This window comes from Nerophis lumbriciformis, linkage group LG34, assembly GCF_033978685.3.
Source record: "Nerophis lumbriciformis linkage group LG34, RoL_Nlum_v2.1, whole genome shotgun sequence".
NCBI classification, from domain to species: Eukaryota; Metazoa; Chordata; class Actinopteri; order Syngnathiformes; family Syngnathidae; genus Nerophis; species Nerophis lumbriciformis.
In genome coordinates, this window is record NC_084581.2 from 11115943 (window position 1) to 11136128 (window position 20186).

The window sequence follows — 20186 nt, forward strand, 5'->3', positions numbered from 1 at the left end:
TTCTTCCGTAGAATTTAACAAAAAAATGTGGAAATTACACATGACTAACATTTAGTAACATGTGATATTAACTTATTACATGCAAAGTGAGATATGGCAAGCCTTTATTGGTTATAATTGTAATGATTGTGGCTTATAGTTTATGAAAATATTGAATTGAAAATCGAATCGATTCGAATCGTGTGGTGCCCAAAAATTTTACAGCCCCAGAAATTAAAAGTGATAAACGAGAGACAACTGTGTTTTCAAATGAAAAATGTGAGTGTGCACTACTTTGCTTTATGTAGACTGTATTTTACAACGTAAGTGTAAGTTTCTGACCATCGAAATATCACAGACGCGTACAGAAAAAAGAATACACAACTTTATTTAAAGTCCCTTTTATTTCAGAAGGCTGTTTTAATCAGTAACACGGCAAAAGTAAGTTCATCGTTACACCAAATTAGGATAGTTAAGGTAAAGTTAAAATGCAACTGATTGCACATTCATTCTTTTAACAAATAATTCACTTTTTTTTTTTTTTTTTACTTAATTCATTCATTTGTCAGCAAGACACTTTTTTCGGGAAAGGAAACAAATTCTAAATATTCATATAAATGTTTGGAATTTAAAAAGAATATATCACAGTGTTATTTTCTGGGAGGCTTACGTACTGTAGGTAATGTGTCTGAATAGAACCAAATGTATCCTAAATGTTGCAGCATTTTAAACACTTTTTTACTTCTACAACTGCGCTGATTTAAAAACTTTTTTGGCAAGAGGTACCAAACAATTGTTTTGAACAAATACAAGATGAAGTGCAAAGTATACACAACCTAAAGAAAAAGCACCTCACTGCTGCCCCCTATTGGTCATGTAGTGCAAATAGCAGGAACAGTTTTGACACTGAAAGAGTCAGCGAAGCCACGACAAAACAGTCCAAATAGGAAAATACTGACAACAGCAATGTCACTGCACTTTTCACCAACAAACGACGACGGCCATGACGAGGTGTACAAATAATGGGCAATGTAGAAATGTCCTCCATGGGACCAACTTCCTCTGCAGTGGACATTAATATATTTTGTCAGAGCTACAATTTTCTTGTTATGCGAAACACAAATGTCCACTGCAGAGGACGCTGGTTCTCGAGAGGATGTATGAAAAGAACAGTCGACACGGGGGAAAAAAACTAAGCTAGATGGACATTCAAGAAGCTACGCCGAGCCGATCATGTGACCACTGACCAATCACGACACAAATCCATTTTGCATTGATTTGCTCGTGTCTGACTGGCCGCCACTGCTTGAACGCAGGAGGAGGGAAAAAGTCTCCCTGGGCTACTCGTCATTCCTCACACCATTTACCGGTTGTGCAAATGAACGCCATCTTGCACCGATTGTCTAAGAGTCTTTCAAGAATCACACCCTGCATGCGGGAGGCTAATCCCTCCTACTCAAGCTAGTGTACGGAGAGTTCTAATGGGCTACGTTCATGGGACAATGTTCCTGTTTGGCATCAATTAATTACCAAAAACACTGTAATTGCAGTCAGGGCGTTGAGGGGTTCCGGTTTGGTGGCTGCAGGATTAGGTCTCTGCTTTTTGCAGATGATGTGGTCCTGATGGCTTCATCTGGCCAGGATCTTCAGCTCCAACTGGATCGGTTCGCAGCCGAGTGTGAAGCGACTGGGATGAGAATCAGCACCTCCAAGTCCGAGTCCATGGTTCTCGCCCGGAAAAGGGTGGAGTGCCTGGGGGAAGAGACCCTGCCCCAAGTGGAGGAGTTCAAGTATCTCGGAGTCTTGTTCATGAGTGAGGGAAGAGTGGATCGTGAGATCGACAGGCGCATCGGTGCAGCGTCTTCAGTAATGCGGACGCTGTATCGATTCGTTGTGGTGAAGAAGGAGCTGAGCCGGAAGGCAAAACTCTCAATTTACTGGTCCATCTACGTTCCCATCCTCACCTATGATCATGAGCTTTGGGTTATGACCGAAAGGACAAGATCACGGGTACAAGCGGCCGAAATGAGTTTCCTCCGCCGGGTGGCCTGGGCTCTCCCTTAGAGATAGGGTGAGAAGCTCTGCCATCCGGGAGGAGCTCAAAGTAAAGCCGCTGCTCCTCCACATCGAGAGGAGCCAGATGAGGTGGTTCGGACATCTGGTCAGGATGCCTCCAGAACGCCTCCCTAGGGAGGTGTTTAGGGCATGTCCGACCGGTAGGAGGCCACGGGGAAGACCCAGGACACGTTGGGAAGACTATGTCTCCCGGCTGGCCTGGGAACGTCTCGGGATCCCACGGGAAGAGCTGGACGAAGTGGCTGGGGAGAGGGAAGTCTGGGCTTCCCTGCTTAGACTGCTGCCCCCGGGACCTGACCTCGGATAAGCGGAAAAAGATGGATGGACTGTAATTGACATACCAGGCCAGCAGATGGCGACATCCCTTTATAAAGAGTCTTTGGAATTTTAGTGGGCTTAGAATTTGACCTATTAACAACTAAACGTCTTGCAATATCTAACAAATAAGAAGCATCGCAAACTACAAAAGTGCCCCGCCATTTCTGTTTTGGTCAGCAAAGAACATTTTTAATGTTTCGGAACATTGTCGCGTAAACGTGTCCTTAGCTACCAAAGTCTGTGCTCTCGGCTTTGATTAGAAACAAACTAACCGGGAACATGATGAGGTGACGTTGACAATCAAAGCAAAAGCCACTAAAAGCTCATGTAAAGGTTTACGCCACGCTTGATTGGACCTCGGTCCAGCGTGTCTCGCTTGATTCCAGGTGGATGTCGGCGAGCGGCTACAGGTGCAAGTCCTCTTGCAGTAAAGGCTGAGACATCTCCCTGCTACTGTGCTTCAGCGAGGGCAGCTGTTTGAGCGTCACCTGCTGGACGAAGACCGCCAGGAAGCCCAGCACCAGCGCCACGCCCAGGAGGGTGCCCACCACGTGGGAGTAGGAGCGCGCTTCCTTTGTCCTGGAGGCGACGCTGGGCATGGACGCCGTGGGCTCGGGCTGCAGAAGGTCTCGGACGTGCGCCAGGGAGCCGTTGTTGGGGCCGGGCTGGATGGACAGGATGTGGCACATGAGAGGGTAAAGGTCGACGGAGCGCATGGAGGTCTTGATGTAATCCTGGCGGAAGGCTGGGCCTCGAGCCAGGAAAACGGGCTGCATGCTGCGCAGGGTGTTGTCGTAGCCGTGGTTACCCCCTGAGGAAAGACCAAAGAATATATTAAACATTACTTGATATCGGGGCGGTATAGCTCGGTTGGTTGAGCAGCCGTGCCAGCAACTTGAGGGTTGCAGGTTCGATCCCCGCTTCTGCCATCCTAGGCACTGCCGTTGTGTCCTTGGGCAAGACACTTTACCCACCTGCTCCCAGTGCCACCCACACTGGTTTAAATGTAACTTAGATATTGGGTTTCACTATGTAAAGCGCTTTGAGTCACTAGAGAAAAACGCTATATAAATATAATTCACTTCACACTTCACTTGAATAGGCATAAGTACATATATAGTATCAAAGTGAGTACACCCTTCTACCAGTTTTACTACAGTACATCTTTTCAAGGGAGAATACTAGAAATGAAGCTTGGATTTACTTTAGAGGAGTCAGTGTACAGCTGGCACACAAAGTGTAATTTCTATAGTAATCATTTGAGATTATGCGTATACATTGCATGAATGATTTTTTTTAATGTACAATTGTTATATATTTTTATCATGTGGAGGTTGAGGTATCATTTTATTTATTTTTTTCAGTTGTTCAGATGTTTTTCTCAATCTTTTTTTTTATATTTCTTCATGAATTACATTTAATTACACAGGGAAAATCACAAGAATGTGTTGCAACTTTCATTTTCTTCTGCAAATTTATTGTAACAAACACCTAAAGAAAAGCAATTTCTTTTGTATTATGCAAATTCAAGCATTTTAAAAAAGGCCTGTGAGATCTGATAAATTGATGTCTATGTTCAAAATAAAGCATATTTTGTTAGGTTTGTTGAAATGCTATGCTTTTTGGGGTTAAGGTTACAAAAACACTAAAAACACTGATTACGAATTCATAAAACCAGAAGGTGGGAAGGTGGGCAGCACAGTGTAACAGGGGTTAGTGCATGTGCCTCACAATACAAAGGTCATGAGTTCAATCCCGGGCTCGGGATCTTTCTGTGTGGAGTTTGCATGTTCTCCCCGTGACTGCGTGGGTTCCCTCCGGGTACTCCGGCTTCCTCCCACCTACAAAGACATGCACCTGGGGATAGGTTGATTGGCAACACTAAATTGGCCCTGGTGTGTGAATGTGAGTGTGAATGTTGTCTGTCTATCTGTGTTGGCCCTGTGATGAGGTGGCGACTTGTCCAGGGTGTACCCCGCCTTCCGCCCGAATGCAGCTGAGATAGGCTCCAGTACCCCCCGCGACCCCGAAAGAGACAAGCGGTAGAAATTGGATGGTTGGATGGAAATCAGAAGGTAATTTTGATGGAGAAAAATAAACCTTCAAATATCGCAAATTTTTAAAAATTGCTGCATTTTAGGCACACAAAAAGGCTGCGTAATCTTGGAGGGACTGATTTGGTAAGTTGTTGCCCTACTGGGCAAACCAAGTAGACTAACAATAAAAAGGTAAAATACATTTCTGGATGAGCACCTTTGAAATGCATGTAAAACTATAACTATGTGGTAGTATTTGTGGGTGTCTGGAATAAATGAATTGGATTTGAATTACTCTTTAAATAATGCTGCTTTTGAATTACCAATAAGAACCGGCGTACAGAATCTTATTGTATCTTATGAGCTACATAAATCTTGCCTGAAACTAATTATTCAAACTCATGTCCAAATGAGCTAACCAAAACATTAGAAATAGCTCTCAGCACAATGCAGTGCAGTTCCTGTTGTACATGCTCACATGTATCCATGCAGAACTCCATAGAGAAAAGTGTAATTTAAGGATTTTATGTGGGCTAATAAAAACAACGGTTAATATTTGCCTTTTTTGTGTAAACCAGAATCAATCATCACTTCGGAAACTGTGTTTCTGGCCCAATAACAATAGCATAATTTGCCTTATGACAATAAATTGAGGAGAAGGCGTCATACACTCCCGCTCTTTCTTTGTTCATTCCAACTGGGATTAAAAATAAAACACCCCAGTGAAGCTGACTGATACTAAAATAGAACAGAGCAGCTTTTTTTTTTAAACAAGGCGTAAAGACGTACGCATGAGCGGCGTGCTCCTGTTCTGCACGATGGTCCATCCCTCCCGAGCCTCCAAGAGGATGGGCATGATCCTGATGTTGTGGCGGTAGTGAAGGCGCTTGGGAATGTCCTCCTTCCGGTACACCGCCATGTAGGGGTTGGCATCCGCCAGCTTGTTGTACACCTCGTCCAGCTTCCCTGCAAGACATAATGTGATGTCGCTGGGGTCAGCAGTCGTGTCCTTTAAATTAACCCAACAACCTTATTGATTTGAACGGTCAGAAATGTCCAGTTTTAACCATTCAGACGACCTAAAAAACCCAAGAAATATAATAACTCAAGATGGCACAGTTATTATTAATAGACACATGCTAAATAACGTTACACTGGATTGTGGTCATGTTTTTAAACCAATCTTGCTTAAACTTTACACACGTGTGCTTGTCAATTTCCTAAAGGTGAGTACTAATTTTAGTGGTGGTTGGGCTAAACACCCTAAAGTTAATGCGGCCATTTCTAGAGCGCATTGAGTTGTGTGACAAATTTCAAGTCGATCCCGTAAGGGGGTAAGACTTTGAGGTTTAATACCAGTGCCACCATTTGGTGTGACAATTAATAATACAGAGAACAGAAAGAATGCATTTTTTGTTTTAGCAAATACATTAACTCTCTTTTTTTCTTTCTTTTTTTTTCAATATTTTTCTTGTCTTTTTTTTTTTATTTTTTTTTATTGAGACATAGATTATTTATGTATTTAATATTTGTTTGCTTACTATGGTATATTATTTATTTATTATTTATTTGTTTACTGTTCTGTTACAGAGAACAAGGAAATGGGATAAAATATCTATGGCATAATAAGGGGTAGGATTAAATAAGCTCTGCTTCTTCCTACTCCTTTTCGGACGTACTTTAACAAAACAACTGGAAATGTATGATGAATTACATTGTATCGTATGCATGTTCAAAATAAACTGAAACTGAACTGAACTACTTCAATCCATCCTTTTTTCTACCGCTTGTCCCTTACAAGGTCGCGGGGGGTGCCGGAGCCTATCTCAGCTGGACTTTTTTTTTTTAACTGAAAGAACAAACAAACACTTTTGCGCTGATATTTTCTTGTTAGTATTCTGCTCCAAAACTGAAGACGGACTTGTACAAAAGCAGATATAGGTAGTAACACGCTGCATTTACTCAGTTACATTCACTTAAGTAACTTTTTGGATAAAATGTACTTGTCAGAGGAGTTTTAATGCAACATACTTATTTGAGTATTTTTGTGCAGATGAAGAAACACTACTTTTCCTCAGTTACATTGAGTTTCAATATGATCGCTACTTTTATTTACATCATTATATGTATTTATAACCGATTGTTTACTGCTTGCAAGCACGCATTCTCAGCTCATTGGAGAGACTTCTATCACATGACTCTGTTTCACCAACCCTACGACAGCTTTCGTGACATGTTGACCGTTCAAATCAATAAGGTTGTCGGGTTAATTTAAAGGACACGACTGCTGACCCCAGCCTACTCAGTGGCCTAGTGGTTAGAGTGTCCGCCCTGAGATCGGTAGGTTGTAAGTTCAAACCCCGGCCGAGTCATACCAAAGACCATAAAAATGGGACCCATTACCTCCCTGCTTGGCACTCAGCCATCAAGGGTTGGAATTGGGGGTTAAATCACCAAAAATGATTCCTGGGCGCGGCCACCGCTGCTGCCCACTGCTCTCCTCACCTCCCAGGTGGTGAACAAGGGGATGGGTCAAATGCAGAGGACAAATTTCACCACACCTAGTGTGTGTGTGACAAACATTGGTACTTTAACTTTTAACTTAACTTTTCACCAATGAAATGGAGCCTGGCAGTCACATGACTTCACTCCAACTACACACTTTAAAAGGTGACATGACGTCAGAGAAGACAGCGCAACTCTTCAATGTTTTCTTAGAAACTATGAAAAACAACATTTATATCATGCACTGTCATCTGTGTCAGTAGAAATGTTCACATTTCAGCCTATAAGAATTCCACTTCCGACTATAGAAAACATGTTGCGTTAAGTCGTAGATGTTTTTCATGTTTTAGCAGCGTATTAGCTAGCATTATGCCTATTATAACGTCGTAAGTGAATGTAAAATGTGCATATTTTGTAGCACATACTGTAGTAGTTACTATCCATCTCTTTTAAACACACATTCACAAACACACACACATTCTTGTATTTGTTACCTTCTTGAGACCTCCGAAAAATGCCTACCTCTTTAGGACCACCCTTTCTAGATATATAAAGATTTGTATTTACAACATTAATAATATATACACACTATGCAAATATAAAAAAGGAAAGCCTTTAGTTATGTTTTTTTTTGTAATTGGTTTTTAATTATTATTTACTTCAAGTTATTACACTATGTAATAACTTGTAATAACTTTTTTTTTAAATTAATTCTGGCCAAAGGGGCCGCATTTCAATTTCTTACACACACTTGTTATTACATATGTTGGCCAGAGGGGGAGCACTTCAAATTTTTACACACATTTGTTATTTCATATGTTGACCAGAGGGGGAGCACTTTTAAAACCGCCACACAGTCAATTTGAAAAATCCCTCCTTTTTGGGACCACCCTAATTTTGATAGATTTCACCACCAGGGGTGCAAATGAGACATTCTCTATTAGATGCAATGGTTTTCCGTATTGGGACCATGATTGATTGAAATTTTGATTTATGTTCTAACTTGTTCACCGGTCCTCATATCGAAGGTACTTTTCCTTGATGATGTCTCAAAAAGGGTAGAAATACAAGAAGACACACACACACACACACACACACACACACACACACACACACACACACACACACACACACACACACACACACACACACACACCCTAACTATGGTTGCAGTGTAAGTACCATTAAAAACAGCTACTCAATAAATCAGATGTTACTCACCAGTTACTAAGTAATTGAGTGGTTTTTTAAATTACTTTTTCTTAATTATTTGGATGACTACATTTTTACTCTTACTTGAGTCACATGACCCTAAATGACAATAGTCTTACTTGAGTACAATGTTTGGCTATTCTGCCTCCTTCTGAAGAAAACCAAATAATTTTTGCCATGAGAAAACATGTAAATCCAATAATCCCAGATACCACCAACATTTAAAGATTAAACACATTTTATAGAAAGCGATTATAGATTTAAATGCAGAAATATTTGAAATTCATATAAATGGTCAAAGAAATGGATGACATCAATGTTACCTTTAGTAAATACTCTTGTTGGCGAAGACAACGATAAGCGGAGAGGGATGTACGCAGGCAAGAGCCACGTGAATGCCACTTTTGCTACGATTTTTTTCTTGAATTCTGTAGTGTTCCTCACCTTTTTATGGCAATTTTCTTTGACATTTAATTTTATCTTTATTTCTTAAATTGTATTTGTATTTTTTCAATAAAAAAAAGGTGACCAACGCGTGAGATTATTTGCTTGGGTACTAAATTCCGCGTAACGGATTACAGTAGCTTGCTATGTGCAATGTTTGATTGTACAATAACCGAGTTGGTGTCCAAAAACCAGGGTAATATTGCCGAAAATTTTCATAAAAAACCGAATCATCAAAAAAGGGGGTGTAGAAAAACCGAGTAACTACTGTACATGAAGTGTTATTGTTACCTTCCCTGGGCAGTATTCCCACCACAGGACTCTTGTCCACCCACGTGTACAGGTCTCGGCTCACATACTCGTCCAGTTCTATGATCTTGTCGGCGAAAAGTTGCGTCATGCCGTGATCGCTCGTCACGATCAGGTTGACCTTCTCATAAAGCCCCGCCTTCTTCATCTCGTTCCTCAGGAAGCCCAGCTTTTCGTCCACGTCGGCGATGACGGCGTCCATGAGGGAACTCTCAGGTCCAAATTCGTGTCCACTCTCGTCCGGCTCCTCCCAGTACAGAACCCCAAAATCCACCGCCTCCTCTTCCGGGGCCGAGAACCACTGGATGATGCGTTCCACACGCGTCTCGAAGGGAACGGAAACGTTGTACGGAAGGTAGCGTGTTGGGAACGTCTCATGGATCTTCACGTCAGATCCGGGCCACATGGCGGCGCCGCTCCGTCCTCCAGATTTTTGGACGGTGACCCAGAGGGGCACGGCCTGCTCCCACCACAAGGGGTCATACATGCTGTCCGTGTCCATGGAGAAGGAGCGATTGAGGACCGGGTCGTACATATCGTTACCCACGATGCCGTGCGTCTCGGCGTAGAGGCCCGTCACCAGGCTGTAGTGGTTGGGGAGCGTCTTGGTGATGTACACATTCTCCACCTGCTCCACTGTCACGCCTTCCTGCATTAATAGGTGGAAGTTTGGCGTGGGAACACGGTTCACGTAGTCCCAGCGAAAGCCGTCAAAGGACACCAGGAGCAGTTTGGCATGCTCTGCTGGGCGGTGGAGAGAAACCAGAGGTGGCAGGAGGGCACACAGAAGGAGCAGAGAAACTCCATGGAGCATCATCATGTGCAGAGAGCAAGCTGCAAACAAGAAGGTAGGAAGTCAATATATAATGTATACAATTTACTGTAATAAATACGGTAATACCACATTTTATCTCCTGGAAAAAGCTTCTGTTTACACTGCCAGCAGCGGCATGTTGTTCAGGGGGTTCAACCTCTGGAAAAAATATGCTGCTGGGTCGGTAAGACAAGTCACACGCATGGTTAACTGTTGCATGCATGGAATTCCTTGAATTTCAACTGCTAGCATACAACAGCTGTTGTTGTGCGCTGTTGGTACTCGGATGCCACGCTAAAAACAGGCAAAATGGTGAGGCTGTGGCGTCAATAGTCGCCATCCTGATTTACACGAAAGGGTAGGGAGTCGGGACTAACTTAAAATAATGGCGACCGCCAAGATTGCTTGTATGGGGATGGAGGGCATTTCTTCTTTAATATTTTTCCATTGAGCAAAATATGTTGGGTTGCACCAGCATATCAGTGCTCTCATCTGCGCTGCAAAATATTTTTTTCTGAGGCAAGTTAAACCCCATCCTCCCTTTTGTTTGACCAGTTGTAAAGTTTTGAGATAAACTCCTGGCCTGTTACTTTGCCATATAAAAAAAAAAAAAAAAAAGATTACTACCTATATATATATATATTTTTAATTATTATTTACTGTTTGTATTATTTTATTTTATTTCTGATTATAATTAATATAATTTCTATTTTTATTTTGTTTGTTTTGTTTTGTTTTTGTTTTTTATTTAATTGATTTATCTGTAAATATTATTATTACTTTGTTATGTTTTCTTGCTGTTTTTTTTCTTTTGGGTGGCGGGGGTTGGCATCGTTGGGATATAAACAAAAAATATTGTGACATTTAGGGCAGACAATAGATATATGATGTAATGGATTGGAATGTCTGATGCTGGAGGACAATAAAAACTAAATGAAAAAATAATAATATAAAAATATTGGCGACTGAGGAGCAACCTGTAGCAGTGTAGGTGTTTTATTTGAATCCATTTTAAAGTACAGTGATATCTCGGGTTGTGTATGCCCCGCTTTTCGTATGATTTGGTTTTCAACAAGAAGTTCAAGAAGTTTTCATACACCGTCTCGGTTAACAAACTAGTCTGTTAGCTCATTTTATTGAATACGATTGCAAAAGAATCCACCATGGGGCCAAAGAAAGTTGCGAGTGCCAGCACATTTGAGCAAGTGCTCTCCGCTCATCACTGTCTTCGCCTACAAGACTCTTCAAAAAAGATAAGTGATTTTATTCCTTATTCATATGCATTTCACATAGTTTCATGCATGTTAACTATAACTACAACCTCCGAAAAGGAGGTTACAGTATGTAATCGTTAGGGATGGGAATCTTATAACAAGTCATGATTGATTTTGATTCAGATTTTTGTGTTGACGATTAGTTTCAGAATCGATTCTCCATTCAAGCAGATTCTCGCAATAAATATATTTTGGTATATATGAAATATAATGAAACCATTTCAAAACAGGTTACATGTTACAAAAGCTCATTTTTTTAAAAACAATCTTAGGATGCATACGCACAGTAAGCGTGAATATGACTTAAAAATCGATTCTTAAACATTTTGAATTGATTCAGAAATGTAATAAATAAGAATTGTGGTTCAAATGTGGGCCCTGCGATGAGGTGGCGACTTGTCCAGGGTGTACCCCGCCTTCCGCCCGATTGTAGCTGAGATAGGCTCCAGCGCCCCCCGCGAACCCAAAGGGAATAAGCGGTAGGAAATGGATGGATTCAAATGTGTGATTTTTACGGCACTCCTAGTAATCCTCGGTTTGTCTGTCAGTTAGTTGGTTAGTTAGCGGAATAACTCCAAATGTGTGGAATTTCATGAATCTTTCAGAAAAGGAACAACTGATTAGATTTTGGGCCTGATCTGAATCATTTCTACGACGTTACCTTACGTTTAAGTTACGAGCTTCCTTGTGGTGCCACAGGGACAAACACAGCAGTTGCGCTATATACAAATAACTGAAAAAGACAAGCAGATTTTTAAATAACTTTTAGGAAATGTCCAAAATGGATAAAACACAAGCGACTAAATTGTGGGGCTGACTCGGATTATTGTCTGGATTCAGGAAGTTTTTACTTTTGGGGCCTGGCAGATGTTTGCACTCTTTGAGTGCTTTTCTAGGTCTCTATTAAAAGTGTTTTGTGTTCATATTTTTAGGCGTTTGGAACGGATTGAGTTATTTCTAATAGGAACATTTGCTTTAGTTTTCATACGATTTGGTTTTCATCCGAATTTTAAAGGGAAACTACACTTTTTGGAGAATTGTTGTTATTGTGTGTTTTAAACTGTAAAATATGCATCGTACTAGACAGCTAACAATGCATCTAACGGTAGTTATCTTTTTCGCCCATAAAGCCCTCTAAAAAAACCATCCAAAAACCGACAAAAATACTCCATCTACATGTCGTGAACGGCATATTAGCCAAGTAATAGCGACATTGGTATTATATGCGCTAACACAAAGGAACTATTTTTAGCGGCGCAGTGCAATGTTTAAACACACACATTTGATGATCAGAGGGTCCACACACACACATTTGATGATCAGAGGGTCCACACACACACATTTGATGATCTGGGGGTCCACACACACACACACACACACACACACACACACACACACACATATTTGATGATCTGGGGGTCCTTATGCAGCTATTGAGATATACTGAGCCTGAAAGCTGGTGAATTTTAATTCTCAATTATAAATCATGCCTCACAGTTGTATAGTAAAAGGTTATGGCCATAAACCGAGAGATTGGTCAACTTTGCCTTCCAACTTATACCTGGAGATGGCGAGAAAGACACAAAACGACGCTTGTTTGCTGACACCTTCTTCTTTTTTTTTTTACCTGATTAGAGATTGTGGTATAATTCATCATCTAATCAGGGAACACAAGTCTTGTGCTGAAAAATATGAATTCCATCAGTTGGCATCCCACTGAGAGTGGACATTGTACAGTAAATGATTGTTTTATTATGTTTGTACAAAACCCAAAACCAAGTTGGCACGTTGTGTAATTCGTAAATAAGAACAGAATACAATGATTTGCTAACCCTTTTCAACTTATATTCAATTGAATAGACTGCAAAGACAAGATATTTAATGTTTGAACTGAGAAACTTGTTTTTTTTCTTGCAAATAATCATTAACTTAGAATTTAATGGCAGCAACACATTGCAAAAAAGTTGGCATTTTTATCGCTGTGTTACATGGCCTTTCCTTTTAACAACACTCAGTACACGTTTGGGAACTGAGGAAAACAATTTTTGAAGCTTTTCAGGTGGAATTATTTCCCATTTTTGCTTGATGTACAGCTTAAGTTGTTCAACAGTCCGGGGTTCTCTGTTGTGGTGTTTTAGGCTTCATAATGCGCCACACATTTTCAATGGGAGACAGGTCTGGGCTACATGCAGGCCAGTCTAGTATCCATGCTCTTTAACTATGAAACCACGCTGTTGTAACACGTGGCTTGGCATTGTCTTGCTGAAATAAGCAGGGGCGTCCATGAGAACGTTGCTTGGACGGCAACATATGTTGCTCCAAAACCTGTATGTACCTTTCAGCATTAATGATGCCTTCACAGATGTGTATGTTCCCCATGCCTTGGCCACTAATACACCCCCATACCATCACAGATGCTGGCTTTTCAACATTGTGCCTATAACAATCCGGATGGTTCTTTTCCTCTTTGGTCCAGAAGACACGACGTCCATAGTTTCCAAAAACAATTTGAAATGTGGACTTGTCAGACCGCAGAACACTTTTCCACTTTGCGTCAGTTCATCTTAGATAAGCGAAGCCTGCGCGGTTTCTGGGTGTTGTTGATAAATGGCTTTGGCTTTGCATAGTAGAGTTTTAACTTGCACTTACAGATATAGCGACCAACTGTAGTTACTGACAGTGGTTTTCTGAAGTGTTCCTGAGCCCTTGTGGTGATATCCTTTACACACTGATGTCGCTTTTTGATGCAGTACCGCCTGAGGGATCGAAAGTCTGTAATATCATCGCTTACGTGTAGTTATTTCTCCAGATTCTCTGAAACTTTTGATGATATTACGGACCGTAGATGGTGAAATCCCTAAATTCCTTGCAATAGCTGTTTGAGAAATGTTTTTTTTAAACTGTATGACAATTTGCTCACGCATTTGTTTGAAAAGTGGTGATCCTCGCCCCATCCTTGTTTGTGAATGACTGAGCATTTCATGGAAGCTGCTTTTATATCCAATCATGGCACCCATCTGTTCCCAATTAGCCTGTTCACCTGTGGCATGTTCCAAATAAGTGTTTGATGAGCATTCCTCAACTTTCTCTGTCTTTTTTGCCACTTGTGCCAGTTCTTTTGAAACACATTGCGGGCATTAAATTCCAAATGAGCTAATATTTGCAAAAAATAACAAAGTTTTCCAGTTTGAACGTTACTGTAAATATCTTATCTTTGCAGTCTATTCAATTGAATATACCGTAGGTTGAAAAGGATTTGCAAATCATTGTATTTTGTTTTCATTGACGATTTAATTTACGCAATGTGACAACTTCACTGGTTTAGGGGTTTGTAATATGTATATCTTGTTTAACACTTAGCAAAACTGCTACATGATGCTTAGAGTTTCACTAGAGCTGGATGTGCTTATTACAAAGCTTCTAAAACTTGTAGCTCATCCTCCTTATATTCATGCTCAAAAATGGAAAGTTCTGGATCATCATTTGTCCCAAAGTAGTCGTTGTTGTCTCTCACAAAGTCTGCCATGATTAGTAGTAGTTGTTGTTGTATGAAATGGCGAACATTGTGATATGCTCTGCCGCGGTAATGCTTGTAATGACCAAAATACGGTAAACCTTACATGTTATTATGAGTGTGCCTGTTACATACACACAGCATGTATATCAAACGTTGATTGAAGCATTTGTATGTTTTTTTAGAGCGCTTTATCCTCACCACCATGGCGGAAAATCAAATAAGTTTGTTCCAAGTACTGGAGGACTAGAGCAAAAAGGAATGGCAGGACAACACAAGAAGCTAACTGCTAAAGCTTCAATGTAAAGTTGGGGTGATAGATCCAGATGTTGATACTATTGATACCTAGTATAGCATCCGTATAGAAACCATACTAAAGTGATTAGACAGCTATTTTTATTTGTCTTGTTCTCATTTTTTTTTTGGTGGTTTTGTTATCGTTTAAAAACTCAGGGAGTAAGTCTGCGGATAAAAGAAAGCTTTGAGCACAAAACACTAATTATTTCAATGGGAGCAAATAGTAGCATTTGCTTTCGTTCAGTTCTTAGTTCTGTTACAAATCGTGTAAGGCGGAGCATTCATTACCACACTGTTAAGTTGTCATCTAATTTACAACAATAGTAGAAATTATACATTTCATAAGATACGTTTTATAAACGTGTTATATTCGGAAATCGGATTGTATCTGAGGCCAAAAAAATCTAATTCAGATGGAGGTCAAAAATGATGTCCGGACATCCCTATAATTTTAATTATGTGTGTAGTTTTGCGCAAAAAAACAACAACTATTGAACAATTTATTTCACATGAATGAGTTTTTGTACAAAACATGCATTAAATGTCAACATTGATTTTTAAGAAGTCTAAAAATCGTTTTACATAGATAAAAAAAAGAGTGAAAAAAAGTTGTAATGATGGGGGTCCACAACATCTTTAATAATATACCAAAAAAAACATCTAACGTTAACAACATTTAACTTATTTTTACACTTGAACCACCCATATTGAATTGAATTAGCATAGTTTTTCAGTATATCAGACAATTAATATAAAACGGCAATTTACCTAATTTGCCGGATTCTGCAAGTTTGAACAGGAACGTCTACCTGCAGCGGCACACCTTTTATCCTCCGGTGTTTTAGCTTAAATTAAAAAAGCGATACATTGTGGAGATAACACAAAGCTCATATTCTGCCTGTGCAAAGAGATGCTAAAAGAGGGGCTAAAAATAGTTATATGTGGCTATCAGTGCTTGAGCCAAAAAAAACTATTGAACAATTTCTTTCACATGAATTAGTTTTTGTACAAAACATGCATTAGATTAAATTCAACATTGATTAAAAAAGTCAAAAAATCGTTTTACATAGATTAAAAAAAAGAGTGAACAAAAGTTGTAATGATGGGGGTCTTCAAAATGTTTAATAATACATTAAAATAACCCGCTAACATTAACAACGTTTAACTTATTTTTACACTTGAACCACCCATGTTGACGAGACGTAACGAACTCATGATTAATGATCTCAGCGTTGCTAGTGGACAAAATGGAACTAATTTTAGCGATATTACGGAGATGAAAGAAGGCCGTTTTAGTAACACTCTTAATGTGTGATTCAAAGGAGAGAGTTGGGTTGAAGATAATACCCAGATTATTTACCAAATAATCTGTATAATTATTTAGTTGTCAAATGTTAAGGTGGTATTATTAAATAAATGCCGGTGTCTAGCAGGACCGATAATCAGCATTTCCGTTTTCTTGGCGTTGAGTTGCAAAAAGTTAGTGGACATCCATTGTTTAATTTCATTTAGACACGCCTCCAGCTGACTACAATCCGGCGTGTTGGTCAGCTTTAGGGACATGTAGAGTTGGGTGTCATCAGCATAAGAGTGAAAGCTTACACCGTATTTGCGTATGATGTCGCCTAGCGGCAGCATGTAAATTAAAAGAGTGCAGGGCCAAGAACCGAACCCTGAGAAACTCCGCACGTTACCTTAACATAGTCCGAGGTCACAATATTATGGGAGACACACTGCATTCTGTCAGTAAGATAAGAGTTAAACCACGACAAGGCTAAGTCTGACATACCAATACGTGTTTTGATACGTTCTAATAAAATGTTATCATTGACAGTATCGAAAGCAGCGCTAAGATCAAGAAGCAGCAACATAGATGACACATCAGCATCCATCGTTAGCAACAGGTAATTAGTCATTTTTGCGAGGGCTGTCTCCGTAGAGTGATTTGCCCTGAAACCGGATTGAAAAGGTTCACAGAGATTGTTAGACACGAAGTGTTCATTTAGCTGCTGTGCAACAATTTTTTCAAGGATTTTTAAAATAAAGGGAATGTGGGACACCGGTCGGTAGTTTACCATGAGGTCAGGATCGAGGTCAGGTCTTTTTAGCAGAGGATGAATAACTGCTTTTTTGAATGCTAGGGCAACAGTGCCAGTGGAAAGTGATAAGTTTAAAATATTTTGCACTGATGGACCTAATATTACAAAAAGCTCCTTGATAAGTTTCCCAGGAAGTGGGTCAAGTAAACATGTTGTTTGTTTTATCCCACTTACACGCCTTAACAATTCCTCTAATGTTATTTCATCAAAAAGAGAGAGACTATTTTGGAGGGCAGTATCCGTCGTATATACAGTCGTATCTGTGTTAATAGAACCCAATTGTAGATGGGATGCGTTGTCTTTAAACTCCTTTCTAATGAGTTAAATGTTCTTATTAAAAAGAATAATAATAATATTTATAATATTTGGTTACATGTCCCTTGGCAAGTTTTACTGCAATAAGGTGCTTTTGGTAGCCATCCACAAGCTTCTGGTTGAATTTTTGACCACCCCTGTTGAAAAAATTGGTGCAGTTCAGCTACATTTGTTGGTTTTCTGACATGGACTTGTTTCTTCAGCATTGTCCACATGGAATGGCTAAATCAGGCTAAAATTAAGGTTTTAGAATGGCCTTCCCAAAGTCCTGACTTAAACTTGTGGACAATGCTGAAGAAACAAGTCCATGCCAGAAAACCAACTGTACCAATTTTGTCAAGAGGAGTGGTCAAAAATTCAACCAGAAGCTTGCCAGAAGCTTGTGGGTGTGATACCAAAAGCGCCTTATTGCAGTGAAACTTGCCAAGGGACATGTAACCAAATATTAACATTGCTGTATGTATACTTTTGACCCAGCAGATTTGGTCACATTTTCAGTAGACCCATAATAAATTCATAAAAGAACCAAACTTCATGAATGTTTTTGTGACCAACAAGTATGTGCTCCAATCACTCTATCACAAAAAAATAAGAGTTGTAGAAATTATTGGAAACTCAAGACAGCCATGACATTATGTTCTTTACAAGTGTATGTAAACTTTTGACCACAACCGTATATGTGGCTATCATTAGTGCTGGCGCAAAAAACAAACTATTGAACAATTTATTTCACATGGATGATGCATTAAATTAAATTCAACATTGATTAAAAAACTCTAAAAATCGTTTTACATAGATTAAAAAAAAAAAAGAGTGAAAAAAAAAAAGTTATAATGTTGGGGGTCCACAAAATGTTTAATAATATATAAAAATAACCATCTAACATTAACAACGTTTAACTTATTTTTACACTTGAACCACCCATATTGAATTGAATTAGTCTAGTTTTTCCAGTATATCAGACAATTAATGTAAAACGGGCCTCTACCTAATTTGGAGGATTTGCTAAGTTTGAACAGGAACGTCTACCTGCAGCTTGCAGCGGCACACCTTTTATCCTCAGGTGTTTTTAGCTATAAATTAAAAAAGTGATACATTGTGGTGATAACACATGAAGCTCATATTCTGCCGGTGCAAAGATATACTAAAAGAAGGGCTAAAAATAGCTATATGTATCATTAGTGCTGGTGCAAAAAAAAAAAAAATTGAACAATGTCTTTCACATGAATGAGTTTTTGTAAAAAACATGCATTCAATTAAATTCAACATTGATTAAAAAAGTCAAAAAATCGTTTTACATAGATAAAAATAGTCGGAAAAAAAGTTGCAATGATGGGGTTCCACAAAATGTTTGATAATATATAAAAAATAACCATCTAACACAGGGGTGTCAAACGAACGGCCGAGGGCCGGATCAGGCCCGCGAACAGGTTTTATCCGGCCCGCGGGATGAGTTTGCTAAGTATAAAAATTAACCTGAAATTTTTGAAGGAAAGAAACAGCTGTTCTAAATGTGTCCATTTTGATGTCGCAACAGCAATTCTTTGTATCTTTGTAGATGATGCTACATATGTACAAAATAAACCACATGATGTTCGTACATCAGTCAAGGAAAATGATCTACATAAATAACATACTGTAACTTGATTTTTATATCATTTTTTTAACTTGATAGATTGAAAATGAACACCAATGAGTTGACTGATTAACATTATCACATCATTTATTCAGAAAATATAAATAACGACAAATAAAATATATATACTATTAACCACAACAGGTAACTGTAAAAAACCCTAAAAAAAACAACATTATGATTTGAACATTTTCAGAATGTGCTTGTACTATTTTTAAACAAAGAAAACAATCTGAAGTTGTCTTTATTTTTCAGTTATCCTGTGGTGATTTTATCACTTTGGAGTAGATTTTTCTCCATGTGGCCCCCGATCTAAAATTAGTTTGACACCCCTGATCTAACATTAACAACGTTTAACTTATTTTTACACTTGAACCACCCATATTGAACTGCGTTAGTCTAGTTTTTCCAGTATATCTGACAATTAATATAAAACGGCCATCTACCTTATTTGCCGGATTCGCTAAATTTGAACAGGAACGTCTACCTATGCAGCTTGCAGCGGCACACCTTTTATCCTCAGGTGTTTTTTAGCTTAAAATATGCCATGGCACCATTACACTGCTTTAATTTCCTGCCGCACACACACTGTCACAGTATGAGTGTGCGCACACATCGACCCGACAGAGAGAACTCATTCTATCAGGACAACAACGCAAAGGTTAGCAACATTCACGTTAGATGAACCGCACGTCATCGATAACGGTGACGTCATCGATAATGACAACAAATGCATCGACGCAAAGGACAACACACACACATGCGCAATTTCTTGCCGGTGACAATTGCACATTTGTGCACGGTGTGCAGCCTGCAACACAAGCCAGCTGTGCAAGCAGAGGAGAAAATGCTGTAGGCTTGTTGCAAAAAAAACAACAACACAGAATCGCCGAGCTTACCTTCGCTATATCGGATCCTGCACTGGGCTGGACTGTGTGTCTGCGCACTGAGATAAACAACCTCAACTCTGCTGTCAGCCGGAAGGAAGTCCCGCCTTCCAGCCGCTTTCTCTTGTTTGCCTCTTTATTTTGTGCGCAAATCAGATGACAGCGACAATGCAGCTGGGCGGCTCCTGCAAGTGACTTCATGCATTTGGATGAAAAAAAAGCGTCCTCAAATGCACCGTGATGGACAATGACGTCATTATAGCATCAGGGGGTAGAGGATCGAGGTGCATCGAAGTGGCCCCCTGGCGCTGTTTTGTACTGTTTTTTACTTATTTTGATTAATATTATTTCTCAATTGTTTGTAAATGTTGCAATTTATAAATAAAGGTTTATAAAAAAAAATACAATAAAAAGGTGCATCGAAGTGTTTAAGGTAGACATCTTTGCTAGCAGTCTTTTTACTCCTTAGAG

The 20186-nt window shown here is 39.6% G+C and overlaps 1 protein-coding gene across 1 annotated transcript; it reads right to left on the reverse strand.

The window, feature by feature from the left end:
• Positions 1-350: 350 nt before the first annotated feature.
• Positions 351-19874, reverse strand: enpp5 (ectonucleotide pyrophosphatase/phosphodiesterase 5). Its single transcript, XM_061929888.1, has 4 exons — positions 19728-19874; positions 8862-9713; positions 5199-5375; positions 351-3184 (listed from the first exon to the last, which is right to left on the reverse strand). Exons 2-4 carry the CDS (start codon positions 9697-9699, stop codon positions 2778-2780), a joined length of 1422 nt encoding a protein of 473 aa, XP_061785872.1. The 5' UTR covers positions 9700-9713; positions 19728-19874; the 3' UTR covers positions 351-2777.
• Between the last annotated feature and the right edge of the window lie 312 nt (positions 19875-20186).